Below are 14,669 nucleotides of genomic sequence, written 5' to 3' on the forward strand. Positions count from 1 at the left end.
GGTTCAAAACTCAAAGTACCAAGGGTATGAAACCTCCCTCCACCTTCCCGCTTCCCTCTGCAGCCGCCCCAGTACGGGGGTACTGTTGTCTCACAGTTAGTCTAGATTCTACTCTCAGATGCTTTGCAGTTTCACGTTGTGGGTTGTAATTTTTGAAAACATTCAAAAGTAGTTCTTTCATGGAATCCTACTTCACAGTCGGCCTGTCGTGGCGCTGAGTCTTCCCTCCTCCACCAGTGACCCTGGTGTCCTTTTTACCAGCTTCTTCATCCACCTGATAGTTTCTCACTCTTAAAATGATTTGGCCCAAGAGAACTTCTCATCTTATTTTGTGAAATGTCAGGATGCCTCACGTCTCAGTATCCTGGTTTGGAAAGTCTTCATCTGTCATGTGCCTCATCCAGAACCCCTCCTGCCAGTGAACCTCTAATCTGGGGGGGCCCCACTCGGCCTATGGGCTCCAAGTTGCTGTTGGGAGGAGAGAGAGGCCTTTCCCATCCATCCGGCCCGACATGGTTGTGTCACGCACCCGGGCAGAGGGAGGCCCATAGCGGTCACCAAGCTTGCCCAAAATGACACAGCCAGGCAGAAGCAGATCTGGGTCCAGAGCCTGGACCACCATCCTGGTCACACGTAGTGCTCCCTGTGTGAGGGAATCTCAAGGCGGGAAGGGAGGTGTGGCGTGCCTCCCTGCTATAAACAGGTACAGAGTTCAGAAGACGCACAGCCAGGATCCTCGTGGTTCTGGGTGCTTCCTGCCCTGATGGCCTGCCTCTTGCCAGTCTCCTTTGAGGGCTGCCAGGTGGGCAAGGACCTGGGCGATTTCTCTCCTGCTTCTGGCTTCATGGGTAGAACTGGGGTGGAAGTGGCCGTGGAAGGGAAGAGGCAGGAACCGCTTGTGCTTGCTCGGTGCTTCTTGAAGTTGGACCCTGTTCAGCCTTGTGGGCGCTTTGTGGGGCAGGACTGTTAACTGGGTTTTGCAGTTGAAGAAACAGCACAAGAGGTTTGAAGCCATGCTTCTCTGTAACCCACCATGGATGGGTTCATAGAGGAACTGGGTTTAGGCATGGCTGTTTTCCATTTGTGGGCATGATACAGGAGTTTTGGCAAAGTACACTGACCAGGAATTGATGAAATGAAAGATGTCATCAAGGTTTTTTTGTTATTGAATTATTTGAAAGTCTGAGGTTGGTGTTAATGTAATACAATTAAGTGTGGTCTGTACAGACACCGGGAAAGTATAGGATATAAAAGTATCTCAAATTGCTGTAGTGTGTGCATCATGAAAACGAGTTTATTTTTAATTTTATTTATTTATTTATTTATGGAAAACAGATCTGCACCTTTTTTCCCTTTGTATAGGTACCTTTTATTTTCCTTTTGGCTAAAGAGCTACGTTGCCATAGGCATGGGCAGAATCTTGCCAGGGTTACTGGTGTGGATTTGCTCTAACAGTTAGGAGTGGAACTCGGTTGTCATCAAGTCTTTACAAGCAGTAGAGAAGTGAGGTCAGAGGGGGAATAATAAGGAAAGTGTGTGAATGAACAGGGAGCCTGGAGGAATTGAGTTGGGAGAGGCAGGCTGAGGCCAGATCTTAAATTCACAGTTCAGAAATAACTCCAGATACAATGGAAGCCATTGGAGTGGTGCGATCAGACTTCACATTTTAAAAGGATGATGACTTAAAACATGGGGAGAGAGATGGTGAGAACTCACCCCTTCCTTAGGGTGAGCGCCGAATCAGTACGGAGATAAGCATTGTGATCAGTTGTGCTTCTGACCACGAAAGGTTATTTTTTTTTCCATTCCAGGATATGGTTGAGTCCTTTGTACCCACGAATCGTCCACGGAGCCCACAGATCTGGAGAATCAACCACACACTTCAAAGCTGATCTCATCAGCTACCTGACGGCTTACAACGCTGCTCCTCTCAAGGAGTGGATAGATACCATCCAGGAGCACGACCTCTCAGAAACAAAGTATGTGGCCTCTTAGCCATTCGGGGTGCTCACAGTGGGTTAACCTTGAGAGCCACACGAGGTCTGGAATGCAGGGGCCTGGAAAGAGGTGGAGTGACATCTGGCTGTCCCTCGTGGCATATTGAGAGCGAGTCCTGTCACTGTGCCTCACAGTTCTCAGGCGCTGAAGTGGGGGCCGGGACACATTCCACCTGCAGCTTCCCACTGGAGGGCTCTTAAAATTAGTCATGTCTTTGCGTGGTACCTTACACCCCGTTACTTGACGTGCTCAAAAATGATTTTAAGTATCAATTACTACTCTGAGGAGGCATCTCAAAAAAGTAGGTTGGCTCTTAGACTATTTCATGATTGTGTTAGTTTTCATGACTATTTTGTGACTTTGGGTCCACAAATCACTGTGTTCAATAACTTGCGTTTTATATCTTTTTAGCGTTTACCTTATTGGCTCAACCCCAGGACGCTTTCAAGGAAATGAGAAAGATAATTGGGGACATTTTAGGCTTAGGAAGGTAACAGAATTTTTACTGTTTTAACATTTTTAAAATTTTAAATGTATAATGTCTCCTTTTTCATTTTTAATTGGTACATTTTGATGGCAGCTCCGAATATATCTTTATCACAATTCTGGGCAAATCATAGGCACTTGATAATTGACTGTCTAATTAGAGTTTCCAATAATTACTTGCATTTTAATGTTTTGTCTCTTATAGGTGTAGAGTCAACAATTCTAAATGGCAAAAGTATATGGACTATTTTTAGTTTATTTCTTGTAGTAAAGATAACTGAGACTTTTCATTCATACAAGTATTGTAGCTTTTGATCAGCACGTCAAGGACTTTTAACACAAATTCAACAAAGAACAGAAAATAGTGTTGTGTAAAGGCTGCAGCTGTGTATTTTGTTTACTAAACCAGTGCCCTGTGAGAATTGTAATTATGAAAATGACATTTGCTGCTGGTGTGAAAATAAACCCAGAAAGACCTTTAACAAGATAAAACAGCAAGCAAGTTAAAGCTTAAAGTTTTCTTCATCTCTCTCTAGGAGTCAGATTACCGACCTTAATAAATTCCCTAAAGTGGCTTTCTTAAAAGCCTGTCTTTTTCTGTACGATATTTATGTTGTGTGAGAATTCTCCTTGGCTAATGAAAATTTTTAATTTCGCTTTTTAAGTGAGACCACAGCTGAAAGCTGACAAGGTCTCGAAGCCACCATCTTTATGTCTTGACCTAGGGAGGAGGGTAGCACACACTGGCTCAGTGCACAGCTTTGCAGGCAGATACGCACGCCTGGCACACTTGGCTCCAAATCCTGACCCCTTTACAAACCACGTGACCCTTGATTTGCTCCTTAACCTGCTCCTCTAGACATTCATAAAATGGGCATAGTAACAGTACTTCCCTCACAGAATTGTGTAAGATCAACTGAAAAACAATGCAAGGCACATGCTGCATGTTCAGGAGGCACTAGGGGTTACTGGTTTGTGGACTGGTGGCTCAGAAAGGCCGGGTGATCACGCACATTGTCTGGCTTCACAATGTTGTTGTCCTTTGAGTCACATCTTAGAGTTTGAAACCACTTTGCACAGCCAGTAGCTTGTGCTGCATCACAGCTGCCTTCCAGGGAAGATGCGGGGTGATCAGCTGTCTGTTTCACTGACGTGTAAGCCCTGGGACTTGTCCGGGGTCATGTAACCGATCAGGGCTGAGCCTGGAACTGTCTTGTGGTTGTCAGCTCAGCCCTGTGCCCCCCACCATGCTGCACCCCAGGTGGAAGCTGAGAACTGTTTGGGCTTTATTGGGAAGTGTGCTTATCAATATTGGTGCCTGCTCTGTGGTAAGGAAACTAACACACATTAAACGTAACACTACATCCATCAGATAGTGAGCTCCACTGGTGCAGGAACTGCAGCTTATTTTTCTTCCTTTCTCCAGCCTCTAGGTGGATACTCGGTTCGTGTTTAAGTGGGTGAAATTCCCAAATGTTTTCTGAATTGTTTCTGCAGCTTTGCATCAGTAGCAAGCAAAGCAGGAAATGCAGGTCAATCCTCCACAGAGCTTAGGGCAGTATGTGCCACATGTAAATATATTCTCTTTTATTTATAGAGCGTTACGGCTGCCTGGAGCCCAAGTGTTAAACCTCTTTCAAATGATAAGGAGTCCAAATGTTCAATAGTTGGACCTTCTCAGAATTGTTTAGGTATTTTAAAGAATTAAGATTTCAAGGCGGAAGTCTAGTTGCATGTGGCAGGTTGGTGGTTTAGCTGAGATGGCAACTAAAATGGATCTTTTTATTTTTTTAATCTGTTTTTGCTTTTAGTACAAATCAAAGAATTTTGGAGAGGAATACTTCTGTCCACTATTTCTTTAAAGTAAAATATTTTTAGTATTTAAAAATATTTCCCAAATAAGAAGAAGAAAAAAACTGGACATGGGTATGAAACTGATTGCTGATATTTTCAGCATTTCCTTTTGAATGAGTCATTCCAAGGGTGGGAAAGCACGTTCTGAGTTGTCCCAGCATTTCTGCTCACCGGATTCAAGTGGCTGTCGCTTTTCATCCTCTCCCAGCTCCTGAAAGAGCACGCCTCGTCCAGACCAGAGGCAGAGCCTTGGCCGATACTTGGTCAGTTTTCAAGCATTGGTTCCATGGGGGCTGACGAGTCAAAATGGCTATGTTCTGAGTTTAAAGAGAGCTTGGTGACACTGGGGATGGAGGGCAAGACCCCAGGAAGTGCTGTCCCTCTTCATCTGGTGAGTGATTTTCCTCCTCAAGTTAACTGTTTCCATTCTCTAGTCCAGGAGAAGCATGCAATCAGTCCTCCTTGTCAGAGAGAGAGGTTCTATTCAGTGGGTTTGGATGGAAACGCATTAGCATCCTCATCTGTAATCAAGTGGCCCCAGCATGATCTGGTGCTGGGAGCGGACCGCTTCGTGCAGAGCCCCATCTCAGCCACAGACTAGCCCACACATTTTCCATTCCTTCCTTCAGGTTGTCATGCCAAGGGGAAAAAAAATTTGGTAAAGCATTGCCCACAGAATTATGGGCTTTGTTAATTATTTGGAGACCTCTGAATTAATAATTAATTTTGTGTTCAATTCAGTTTTGACTTGGCATTTCAGAAGAAAAATATTCAACTCGAAACATAATTCTCTTTCATTGACTACAGTGCTTTCTATAGTTTAATTACTAGAAGTTGAGTTTTTTCAGTAAGATGAAAACTTTTTGAAACTTAAAGCACATTTTCTAAGTCTTTAAGTATATTTAGTTAAGATTTTCATTTTCTTAAAAACTAATCTTTATTCCTTTTAACAAATAGTTTCTTCAACATAGTACATTCCAAGTGTTACTGTTTTCCTTTATTTTTAGATCTATCCTTCAGTGGAAAATGTGCGGACCAGCTTAGAAGGATATCCAGGTAACTGCTGGAGAAACTGTCCCGATTGTGTTTTCTATGTATATTTCATAAATGCCCTGGTAGACTTTTTAAAACAAGTAATAAGAACACCTTCCTCCTTGAGATGAGAAACGTATTGGTTAGAAATTTGGAGATCATTCTCTTTCAACTGGGGAAGCATCATGAAAGTAGGTAATATGTTCCAGAGATGATGCCATGCAGTTGAGCAGTTAGGATGTTACTTAATCCTCACAATAACCCTCTGAGTTTTTACCAATAAGTTGGTTCTCTTCTCTACCACCAGCGAGTTAGTTGTCCAGATCAGACGTCCAGATAAAAGCAGCGCCCCCGACAGCTCCCTGCCAAGACCTTTCTCGGCCCTCTCTCTGCCTCTGCTTCCTCCCTGCCTGACGTACTGTGGGGTTCTTCCAGATTTGAATCCCAGACACAGATAAGATTGAACGTCTGGAACTTATGCTTAATATTGAGATGAAACCCTTGGTTTAACCTGGTTGATACGTCTGTTCTCTCAAGGGCTGCATCTGTAAAATCCTAGGATGGTTTTGTAGACGTCTTCCAATCTTGTCTTGTTGCCCTTATACCGGTGCTGGGCACTGAACTTCTCTGGAATTCAGCAGCCCCCCTACATGGTACATTCAGGAGGTATTAACCATAAACCCAAACAGCGTAATGGCTCCGGGAAAGGGGAAGACCTGGTTGGCATTTGCTTGTGGCTGGAAGCAGAGTTCTCTGAATTAGACTAACTTGGTCCGTTTATTGCTTATCAAACTACTGGTGACCCGGCCAGAAAAATCTCAATGGAGTTTGGAGCCCATTTGTTGCTTTTTAATGGCAAAACTTATTTCACTGGGACTCAAGGATATGGCAATTTGGGGGTTTATGGTTTCTTTTTTTTTTTTCCTCCTTTCTTTACTTCTAATAGGCTAGATCCATTCAAAGTGTGCTTTTTAATGGGGAAGAACATGGTATTTTCGATAAAGCTATTTTCTAACTGGTCCTGAAACCTTGAATATGTTGTTAGTTGTTTGTAGTGAGACATACAACATGCCTTATCCGATATGTCAGAGAAATTTAAAGCCTTCTTTGGATGTAGATTACTATGGAGAAGTTCCAGCAGGTGTTTGGAAAGTCACCAGTGAATCTACAATGGAACTTTCCTCCTTTCAGAGATGAGCAAAAATTGACTTCTAATTGTCTTTCCACTTGGAACTGTGTCTTTATTCTCTTTGAAGGAATATGGCTTTTAGAATGTCTTTTTAAAAATGTAACTGTTCCCTGAACATTTTAATTTATTTCAGTGATCATTTTATTTCATTTGTGAGACTGTTTAGCTAGTACAAGTTCTGTTTGGAAGTATCAGTGTAAAAAGTGAAGGAGGCAGGAGAACTGAGTTCTCACCTAGTCTTCCCCCCAACCCCTACACCCCCAGTGTCCTGATCTTGGGTAGACACAGGTGCACCAGACCTCACCTTGCAAAATGTGCGTGAGGGTGTCTCGCCTGAGCGAGGATAGCAGGACGGGCCCGGATTCGTTCTGTGCTCTCTCCTAGCATTTCAGATCCGTGCTGCCACAGATGTTAAATTACCAGCCCCTTTTTGTATTCGGATAGTAAGCATTTACTATTCAGTATGAATCCCCAAGAAAGGAACCCCCTTGAGAGAGCATACTTAATGCAAGTATAGCCGTTTTTTCTTTCGAAGAACTAACTATTCCAAACAATGAGTAGTGTTTTCTTTTACCTTCCAGCTGTTTCTGTAGATTTTCTTCTTAATGAAGGCTCTTCAAACCGTAGTCGATAGTTTTTATTTATTTTATTTTTCTTTTTTAAAAGCTGGAGGCTCTCTTCCCTATAGCATCCAGACAGCAGAGAAGCAGAACTGGCTCCACTCCTATTTTCAGTAAGTAGTCAGTTTAGAATGTTGCTGTTGCTTCTTTAGGAATAAGAACATTATTTGTCAGTCTGATTTCTTTTCTTTTTTTTTTTTTTTTAAAGAAAAGAACCTTACATAACAGAGCTATATTTTTCAATCTACATATGTTCGTGATAGAAATAATTTAAAAAAAGGTTCTGGACATTTCTTGGAATTGGTTTTTAGTACCAAAGAGTCAAATTTACCTCCGTGGTTTCTGTTTAAATATTTGCATACAAAGAAAAAGATGAATAAACAGAACATGTGGGGAAGTTGAGAATTTACATAAGCAGCATTGTAGTTCTCATTTACATCGTCCTTCTGTCTGCACACCCATATACGCTGTGTGACTGCAGGCTTGCCAAAGGAGGAGTCCACGCTGCTGTTCTCCCGGGTGGCGTTGGCTCATTGCAAGAGGTCAGCAGATGATCAGGTGCTCGGGTGAACGGGATGCCCTTCATCCTCTCCCCTGGCTGAGTGGCTGCACATCCTGCATGTTCGAGGCCAATTCTAGTTTCATACTTGCGTCAACAGGCATTTATTGTGCTGGACACCAGAAACAAAGGGAGATTACATTTCAGTTGCTTCCAGTCTAATTCAGAATGTCATCCTGGAGCCTTTCTTATATTGAGCACCTTTCAGTAGTATCTTTGTATACGTGAATTTAATAATCTAACGATGAATCTCCCTAATCTTGATTTTGCTCTTACGGTTTGCTCTCTTGAGGGAGCATCCTCTTATAAGGAAGGACTGTTGCCTCATGATATACGTCATTTTCTCCCATGGAACCTTAGGCCTGCGATGTAGGAAACTTAGAAACCAAACTCAGACATATGAGCATCAGCATTTGACTGAGTTATTTCTGAATTATCCCCCTGCTTTTCAACATTCCATTTTGATATACTGATTATGTTTTTCCCATTTTGTATTTTGTTCATTCAACAAGTGTTTGGTGAGCCTTTTCTACCCAGTGATATGCCACAGGAGCACAATTCCTGCTTTTAAGCCGACATACATGCAGTTAGATGTACAGTAGAAATAATAGATACGCATGTGTGTGTATATTCATAACAAAGAAGACGATAAGGCCACGCGCTAGCACATCACAGTGCTTTTGTGAGTGGTGGTAAATGTTTCTTCTACACACCTGCATTCTAAGCTGAACATGGGTTATTCTGTTATCTGAACAGTTGAAGAAGCTATCACAGGTCATATCACGGAGAACTGTGTCCTCACTGTATTTTTGCTTTTCATGCGGTTTCCTAATCCTAGGGCCATGACCGATCTGTGCTTTCTAATTAGTGATCTGTCTTTCCCATCACTAGCAAATGGTCAGCCGACACATCGGGCCGCAGCAATGCCATGCCACATATTAAGACGTATATGAGACCCTCTCCAGACTTCAGTCAAATTGCTTGGTTCCTTGTCACAAGGTAAATAGTGCTTATGTTCCCGACGGGAGGAATTTTTTAAATGTTTGTAACTCCTGCTAAGAGTACTGAATGGGGTTCCAAAAAGTGCTTTTGTGAGTTGTAGTTAGTTTTCTGTATGTGTGAGTGTGTGCGTGTGTGTGTGTCTTACACGAGTCTTACTTAACAGAGGCCTATAACTAGTTAGTCCTTTTATAGAGCATCTAGTCATTGCTTGATTTTACTTATAAGTCTGGATGTTACAAGGTTTGCATAAAGTTCGTGTTTATTTCTGTATTTACTACTTCAATAATAGGGATTAGGCAAATTGACACTTGGGGTAAATACAGAAGAAGACTAACAGGATAAAATTAATATTCCCTGATTTTCTTAGGTAAATGAAACTTTAGCACTCAGATCTCCTTTGTGGTTTTTAAAACATCTTTATTAAGATATAATTAACATGCTATAAAATTTACCAATTTAAATTTATAATTCAATGATTTAGTATATTCACACATTTGTGCAACCATCACAATAATCTAATTGTAGATTATTTTCGTTACCCCCGTAAGAAACTCCCTACCTATTAGCATTCTTGTGTTGGTTTTTATAGCAAGACAGATTGTTACACCTTTTGGAAAATGGAGCTGGACTAGCACTTTAATTCTTGTCTTCTAGTCTGATCAAAAACCATTAGGCATCTCTTCATGATTTAATAACACAATTGATGTCAGTAGCAGCTAGTTAAGGTAGCACGGAGTAGAATTATTTCTTTAACGATGAACAAACTTTTAAACAAAAGAGTCACTTAGAAACAAAACCAAGTCACTTTCCTAGTTCATGGAAATTAGTGCCTAAACGTTTCACCCTGACTCAGGATAAGGACCAGAGGGCTGAGCAGTGTCAGTGATGGAGACCAGATGTGAGAGAGGGCTTCCCACGTTTTGGGGGCACCACAGCATAAGTGGGAAAACATACTTTTTGAGTCCTAAAGGTAGAATTCAAGATGCTATTCTATCATTTACTAGCTCTGTGAACTTGGGAAATTTATTTATAATTTATTTAACCTGAGGCTATTTCCTACTCTATAAAATGGGGAGTGATGGCTGCCTCTGGGGGTTACTGTGAGATTTAGATGAGATGTGGAGCCCAGTGCTGGGGACACAGCGGCCCCAGGACGTGAGAGCTGCCCTTACACTTGTCCAAGCTCCACCCTCACGGCGGTGCAGGACGGCCAGGGGGATTACTGCATTTTCTGCTGTGTGTCTTTAAAAAGAGAAACTTCTGCCTCTGAAGGGTAGGTCACCTGGGTATGAAACCTGAGCTGTAGATACCCCAGGTCGGGGAGTCATTGCAGGAGACTGACTGAAGTACTAGGCAGAGTGGAGATGTGGAGGGTGCCTGGCCCCTCTCTGGGCAAGGAGTTCAAGCCTCAGCTTCCTTGGTGAGTGTGAGATTGTTAATCCCTCCCCTGCTTTTGCTTTAAATAGGAACACACTTGAGAAAGCTAGATTATTACCAGTATTCCTGAATTAAAGTGACAGGGAGTTATTTATAATGCTACCTAATCTTCTGCAAAGTTAACCAACAAGACATGAATTTGGGGCATAATGTGGATCCTTGAACACTCTCCAAAGGGACGTGGATGTTCAAAGAGACCACATTTCAGTGTCAGCTCACCTCCGTGTTCAGTAACTGTCTTTTAAACCAAGTTACTAAGTTGCAAGGAGGAAAACCTGGCTTTTAATACTGGTCCTGTCGCATCCTGATCCCATGTGTGACCTGCACTTCCTGCATACTCTAATGCTGAGTGGACAGGACTGGATGAAAAGGTCTACCTGCTTCCAGTTCTAAAATGCTACCATTGGAAGCATCGCTGAGTCGTAGGCCGCCATACGTCCCAAGGGCTACTTTATTACAAGTGTGTTGCTATTTTGCTTTGTGTTGAGTGCCTTAAATGATGTGACATTTCCCTCAATCAGATCTGGCAGAATTCTCTAACCCATGATACTACTTTCTTGTACTCATCAAGGCTATTAGTGAAATCACACCACTTTGCATGAATGTTGAATTGAATTTGAAGGCTACTCCTTCCAACTTTGGTTAAAATCCCCTTAACTATTAACTTAGCAAACTGATTTTTCTCAGAATAGACTCAGAGCAATATAGAGAAACATATCAATTACTGGGTAAAAGTGGTTTTATCAAGCTTTTTTTCCCCTGGCAAAACTGGTGCCCAGAGAAATCAAGTTAAGCATTCACAAGCGTCCAACTCGCCTCCTACCCACACGGAGTGATCAGAAGTGAGCTCTTTTTCTCCCCTCTTGCCATCGGGTAGGCTTCTCCAAGAAGTAAATGCCAGAGTCTTGCTCTCACTGTGGGTCTTTGAGGTTTGGTAGAGATGGAAGTCCTGGTGCTGGGATCCAGGGATAAAGGAGAGGAGGGGCTGTTCGAAGGGCCGGCCTGTAAGGAGGAAATGGAAAGGCTGGGGGAGCCCAGTTGGTTCCTCTTGCTTGGCTGTGTTGGTCAGGGCTCTCCAGAGAAACAGAACCAGTAGATGAGATGTATTTTTATTTATTTTCATTTCAAGGAATTGACTCTCGATTATGGGAGCTTGAAAGTCCAAAGTCCATAGGGCCAGCCCACAGACTGGAGTGATAGTGCCCAACATATGGCACTCATCTTCCCTACTTAACTACGCTTAATTCTGAGTATCAATTAAAATTATTAGGTGACAGTGTTTGTAATAAATGTTTCATTGTGAACACGTGAAATGATATCTGTAACAAGTAAGTATAGGGCAATGGTTCCTCACGGTAAGCAGCTCAACGTGCAAACTGATGCAGCGACCACAGAACAGTGGAAACCTCAGAGTCCGTCCTCAGGCCCTGGGACCCTTCACGTGGTTCTCCTCGGACTCTCAGTCCCCTGGTGGGTCTCTGGGGGAACATGAGGCCCTGGCCAGGACCTTGAACAAAGGTTATTTCTGCTCTGCGGGGGTAAGAAAAAAGGGACAGGGGAGACGCTTGATCTTCTTCAAGCAGCTACCACGTGGTGGAAAGTTCTAGGGCTTTACCTGCATCGCCTCGTCCAGTCATTGCAGGAGCCTGAGGAATCAGACTGCAGAGCTGAGGCGACTCCCTCGCCCAGCAAGTGTTTGCCTGCAGCTGGCAAAGCTGCTGACACCAGGCATGGGGACAGAGCGGAAGGCAGAGGTGAGGTGCCTGCTCTCGTGGGATTTACGTTAGGACCAGACAGCTCGCTGTCCATGTGTCAGGTGATTGCAGTGTAATGCTTTCCTGGCCATCCTACACAAGTAGATTTTCACCCAGCAAGGCCTTCAAGGACTTCTAGTTCTCAACTTAAACCTCACTGAGGCTCTCCTTGCTTCCTTAGCCTTGCAGTGTACATATGCTTCCTGCAAGGTCAGTGTTTCCCGCTCAGTGTGGTTGCTTGTGTGAACATTGACTTCTCATCTGGACTCTGAGCCAAGTCCATGTCTGTGTTGTTCAGTGTATCCTGGTGCCTGGCACATAGAGGTGCTCAGTGCAGATTAGTTAACAAAGAAGCAAATGAAAGCCAGGATCGAGGCTGTACCCCTGAAAGCACTGCCTGGACTGGGTGCATAGCTTCAAAGGTGAATCCTAGGCTCAGAGTGTGGCTGGTAGGAAAGTCAGGAAATGAAACTGGTTTTGGTAGGAGAATGGTCAATTTGATTAGAGTGATTTATTGTGGAAGGAAGGTCACGTGGAATTGTGTGAGGTGTTGCACTCAGGAGACTGGTGTACACAGAGTTTATTTTGGAGTTCTCTTTAGAACTGATCACTGACACCCTGAGCTTTTGTTGATGTTCAGGAAGAGTAGCAGGAGGGTGACGCCGGGGAGCTGAGGTAGATAAGGAGAGTAAATATCAAGTGGGCTTTTCACCCTTACCAAGTGCTTCACTGCCACACAAAGGAATTGGATCCAAGCTGCCCCTCCTGAGTTGAAGAACAACTTGCTGCCGTCCTCTGTGAAATTCTTTTCCCTCTACCTAAGAAATGTTAACACGTTGTATTTTGGACATTATAGAATTTAATCATTCATTTCAACATGGATTTATTGAGCACCTACTATGTCCTAGGCACTTTTCCAGCTGCAGGGAGTACAATGATAGAACATAATCCTTGACTTTATGGTGGTGGGAGTTACACAAAAAAACAAGTAAGTTGATTTATATGTATCAAATGGTGATAATTGCTATAGAGAAAACTACAGTAGAGTAATAACTTAGGTGCACAGTCCTTTCCTCCAAATCTTTGGGACCAGAAGTGCTTGAGTATTTGGAGTTTAGAAACGTAGTATGATACATGTCCCGTCCACTAACTTCCTCGTGTTAGCTTAGGTCAGCTTGTGTCACTGATGAGTTAAGAAGTTCAAGTTTTGCCATTACATAAAATGAGTTAGGTAATAGCTTAATTTCAAAGTTGCTTTTAGGTTGTTTTTAGATTTTCAGAGCTAACATGTAGTGCTTACTTTAGGTTCCAGGCACTCGACTAAAAGCACATTTCATACGTGCACATACTCTCGTGTAATCCTCATAACAATCCTGCAGCATCTCTGTAAATCCTAACCCTTTACAGATGGAGAAGCGAAGCCCAGAGAGGTTCAACAAGTGCCCGAGTTCCCAGGCACATCCTCAGGTGCTGTGCTGTCGGGTGGTAGGTGCCTGGGTCAGAGAAGGAGGCTGCTCATTGAACAGGGTGGTCAACAAACTGACGTGGTGATGTTTCAGCAGAGGCGTGGAAGAGGGGAGGGAGCCATGTGGCTGCACGGCCACGGGAGAGCACTCTGGGCAGAGAGGCAGCATTGGGAATACGCTGGCTGTGTTTGAGACGCACAGTGGGTGTTGCTGGAGTGGGTGGGGTGGGCGGACGGTGGGGTCAGAGCAGTAGGTGGCATTTCGGTCAAGATAACCCTTTGTTGTGCCAGAGTGTCCTGCCTGCTGTAGGGTGTCCAGCAGCCTCGCACTCGTGCTAATGGCCTTGTCGTGGTGAAGGCCCCAGGTGCCCATGCTTTTCTGGACATCCCCTGGCTTGTGTCTCCTGCTGGGTGATGCTGTCATCTTTGAGAATAAGTTCAGGGCTTTGTGAACAGCTGATGTATGGTTGTTGCCGTTCTTTCATCCGATGCATTTTCCTGCTTTAGAGTAATGAGGGAGGGCTGTAGAGAGAACCATGGATTCTAGGCCAGATGAACAGATAATGCCAGCAAGTCTCACAGTCCGTCCACAACGTGGCAGACGTATTATGTTTTAAGAACTGGATTTTAGGAAAAGAAAAATAACTCAAAAGCTGCATACATTGAACTCCCCCTCCTTTTTTTTTTTTTTTTTTTGACACTTTACTACTTTGATTTATTATTACCAATCCATGTTAATCTTCATGTTTGGGATGAATGGCTACTTTTTACTAAAACAAATTTCCCAGAAGAAAATACCAGTAGTAAGCAAGATGGGTGATAAGCAATGTGAATTTTGACTCTAACGTGATCATGAGACTTTTATTTTAAATAAGGCAGATCAGCCCACCCAAAGAGGTGTTGCCCTTCAAGGTGACCACCTTTTGAAGCTAGTTACTTTTACCAAAAATATTGCCATTGCTCAAATCCTTTTGCCACCCTTTGGAATTTCTTTCAAAGTGAATTTACATGCACGTTAACAAATAAGTATTGTTTCTTAACAGACATTCTTCTGTTCTGCGTCTTGTATTAGTTTTCTGTTGCTTTGTAATACGTTACCATAAACTAAGTGGCAGAAAACAATACATTGTTTTGTCCTGCAGTTCAAGAGTCTGGACACGGGTTAGCTGGTCCGCTGCACGGGAGCGCAGTGTTGACCAGTAAGTATAGTGCCCAGTGTCGTACCTGATCTGCAGTGGCTCAGAAAATTTTGAATGAATATACGTATGGTATC

The 14,669-nt window shown here is 43.2% G+C and overlaps 1 protein-coding gene across 3 annotated transcripts in view; it reads left to right on the forward strand.

Moving 5' to 3' along the window:
- The window catches only part of TDP1 (tyrosyl-DNA phosphodiesterase 1), a 69,722-nt gene that overhangs the window by 23,423 nt on the left and 31,630 nt on the right, over positions 1-14,669 (forward strand). For all 3 annotated transcript variants that reach the window (XM_032482492.1, XM_014566128.2, XM_006192844.3), the window contains exons 10-15: positions 1,812-1,979; positions 2,410-2,488; positions 4,547-4,729; positions 5,346-5,394; positions 7,226-7,292; positions 8,630-8,737. In XM_032482492.1, the coding sequence (XP_032338383.1) occupies positions 1,812-1,979; positions 2,410-2,488; positions 4,547-4,729; positions 5,346-5,394; positions 7,226-7,292; positions 8,630-8,737 (654 nt within the window). The remainder of the gene's footprint in view (positions 1-1,811; positions 1,980-2,409; positions 2,489-4,546; positions 4,730-5,345; positions 5,395-7,225; positions 7,293-8,629; positions 8,738-14,669) is intronic.

This window comes from Camelus ferus, chromosome 6 (assembly GCF_009834535.1).
Source record: "Camelus ferus isolate YT-003-E chromosome 6, BCGSAC_Cfer_1.0, whole genome shotgun sequence".
NCBI classification, from domain to species: Eukaryota; Metazoa; Chordata; class Mammalia; order Artiodactyla; family Camelidae; genus Camelus; species Camelus ferus.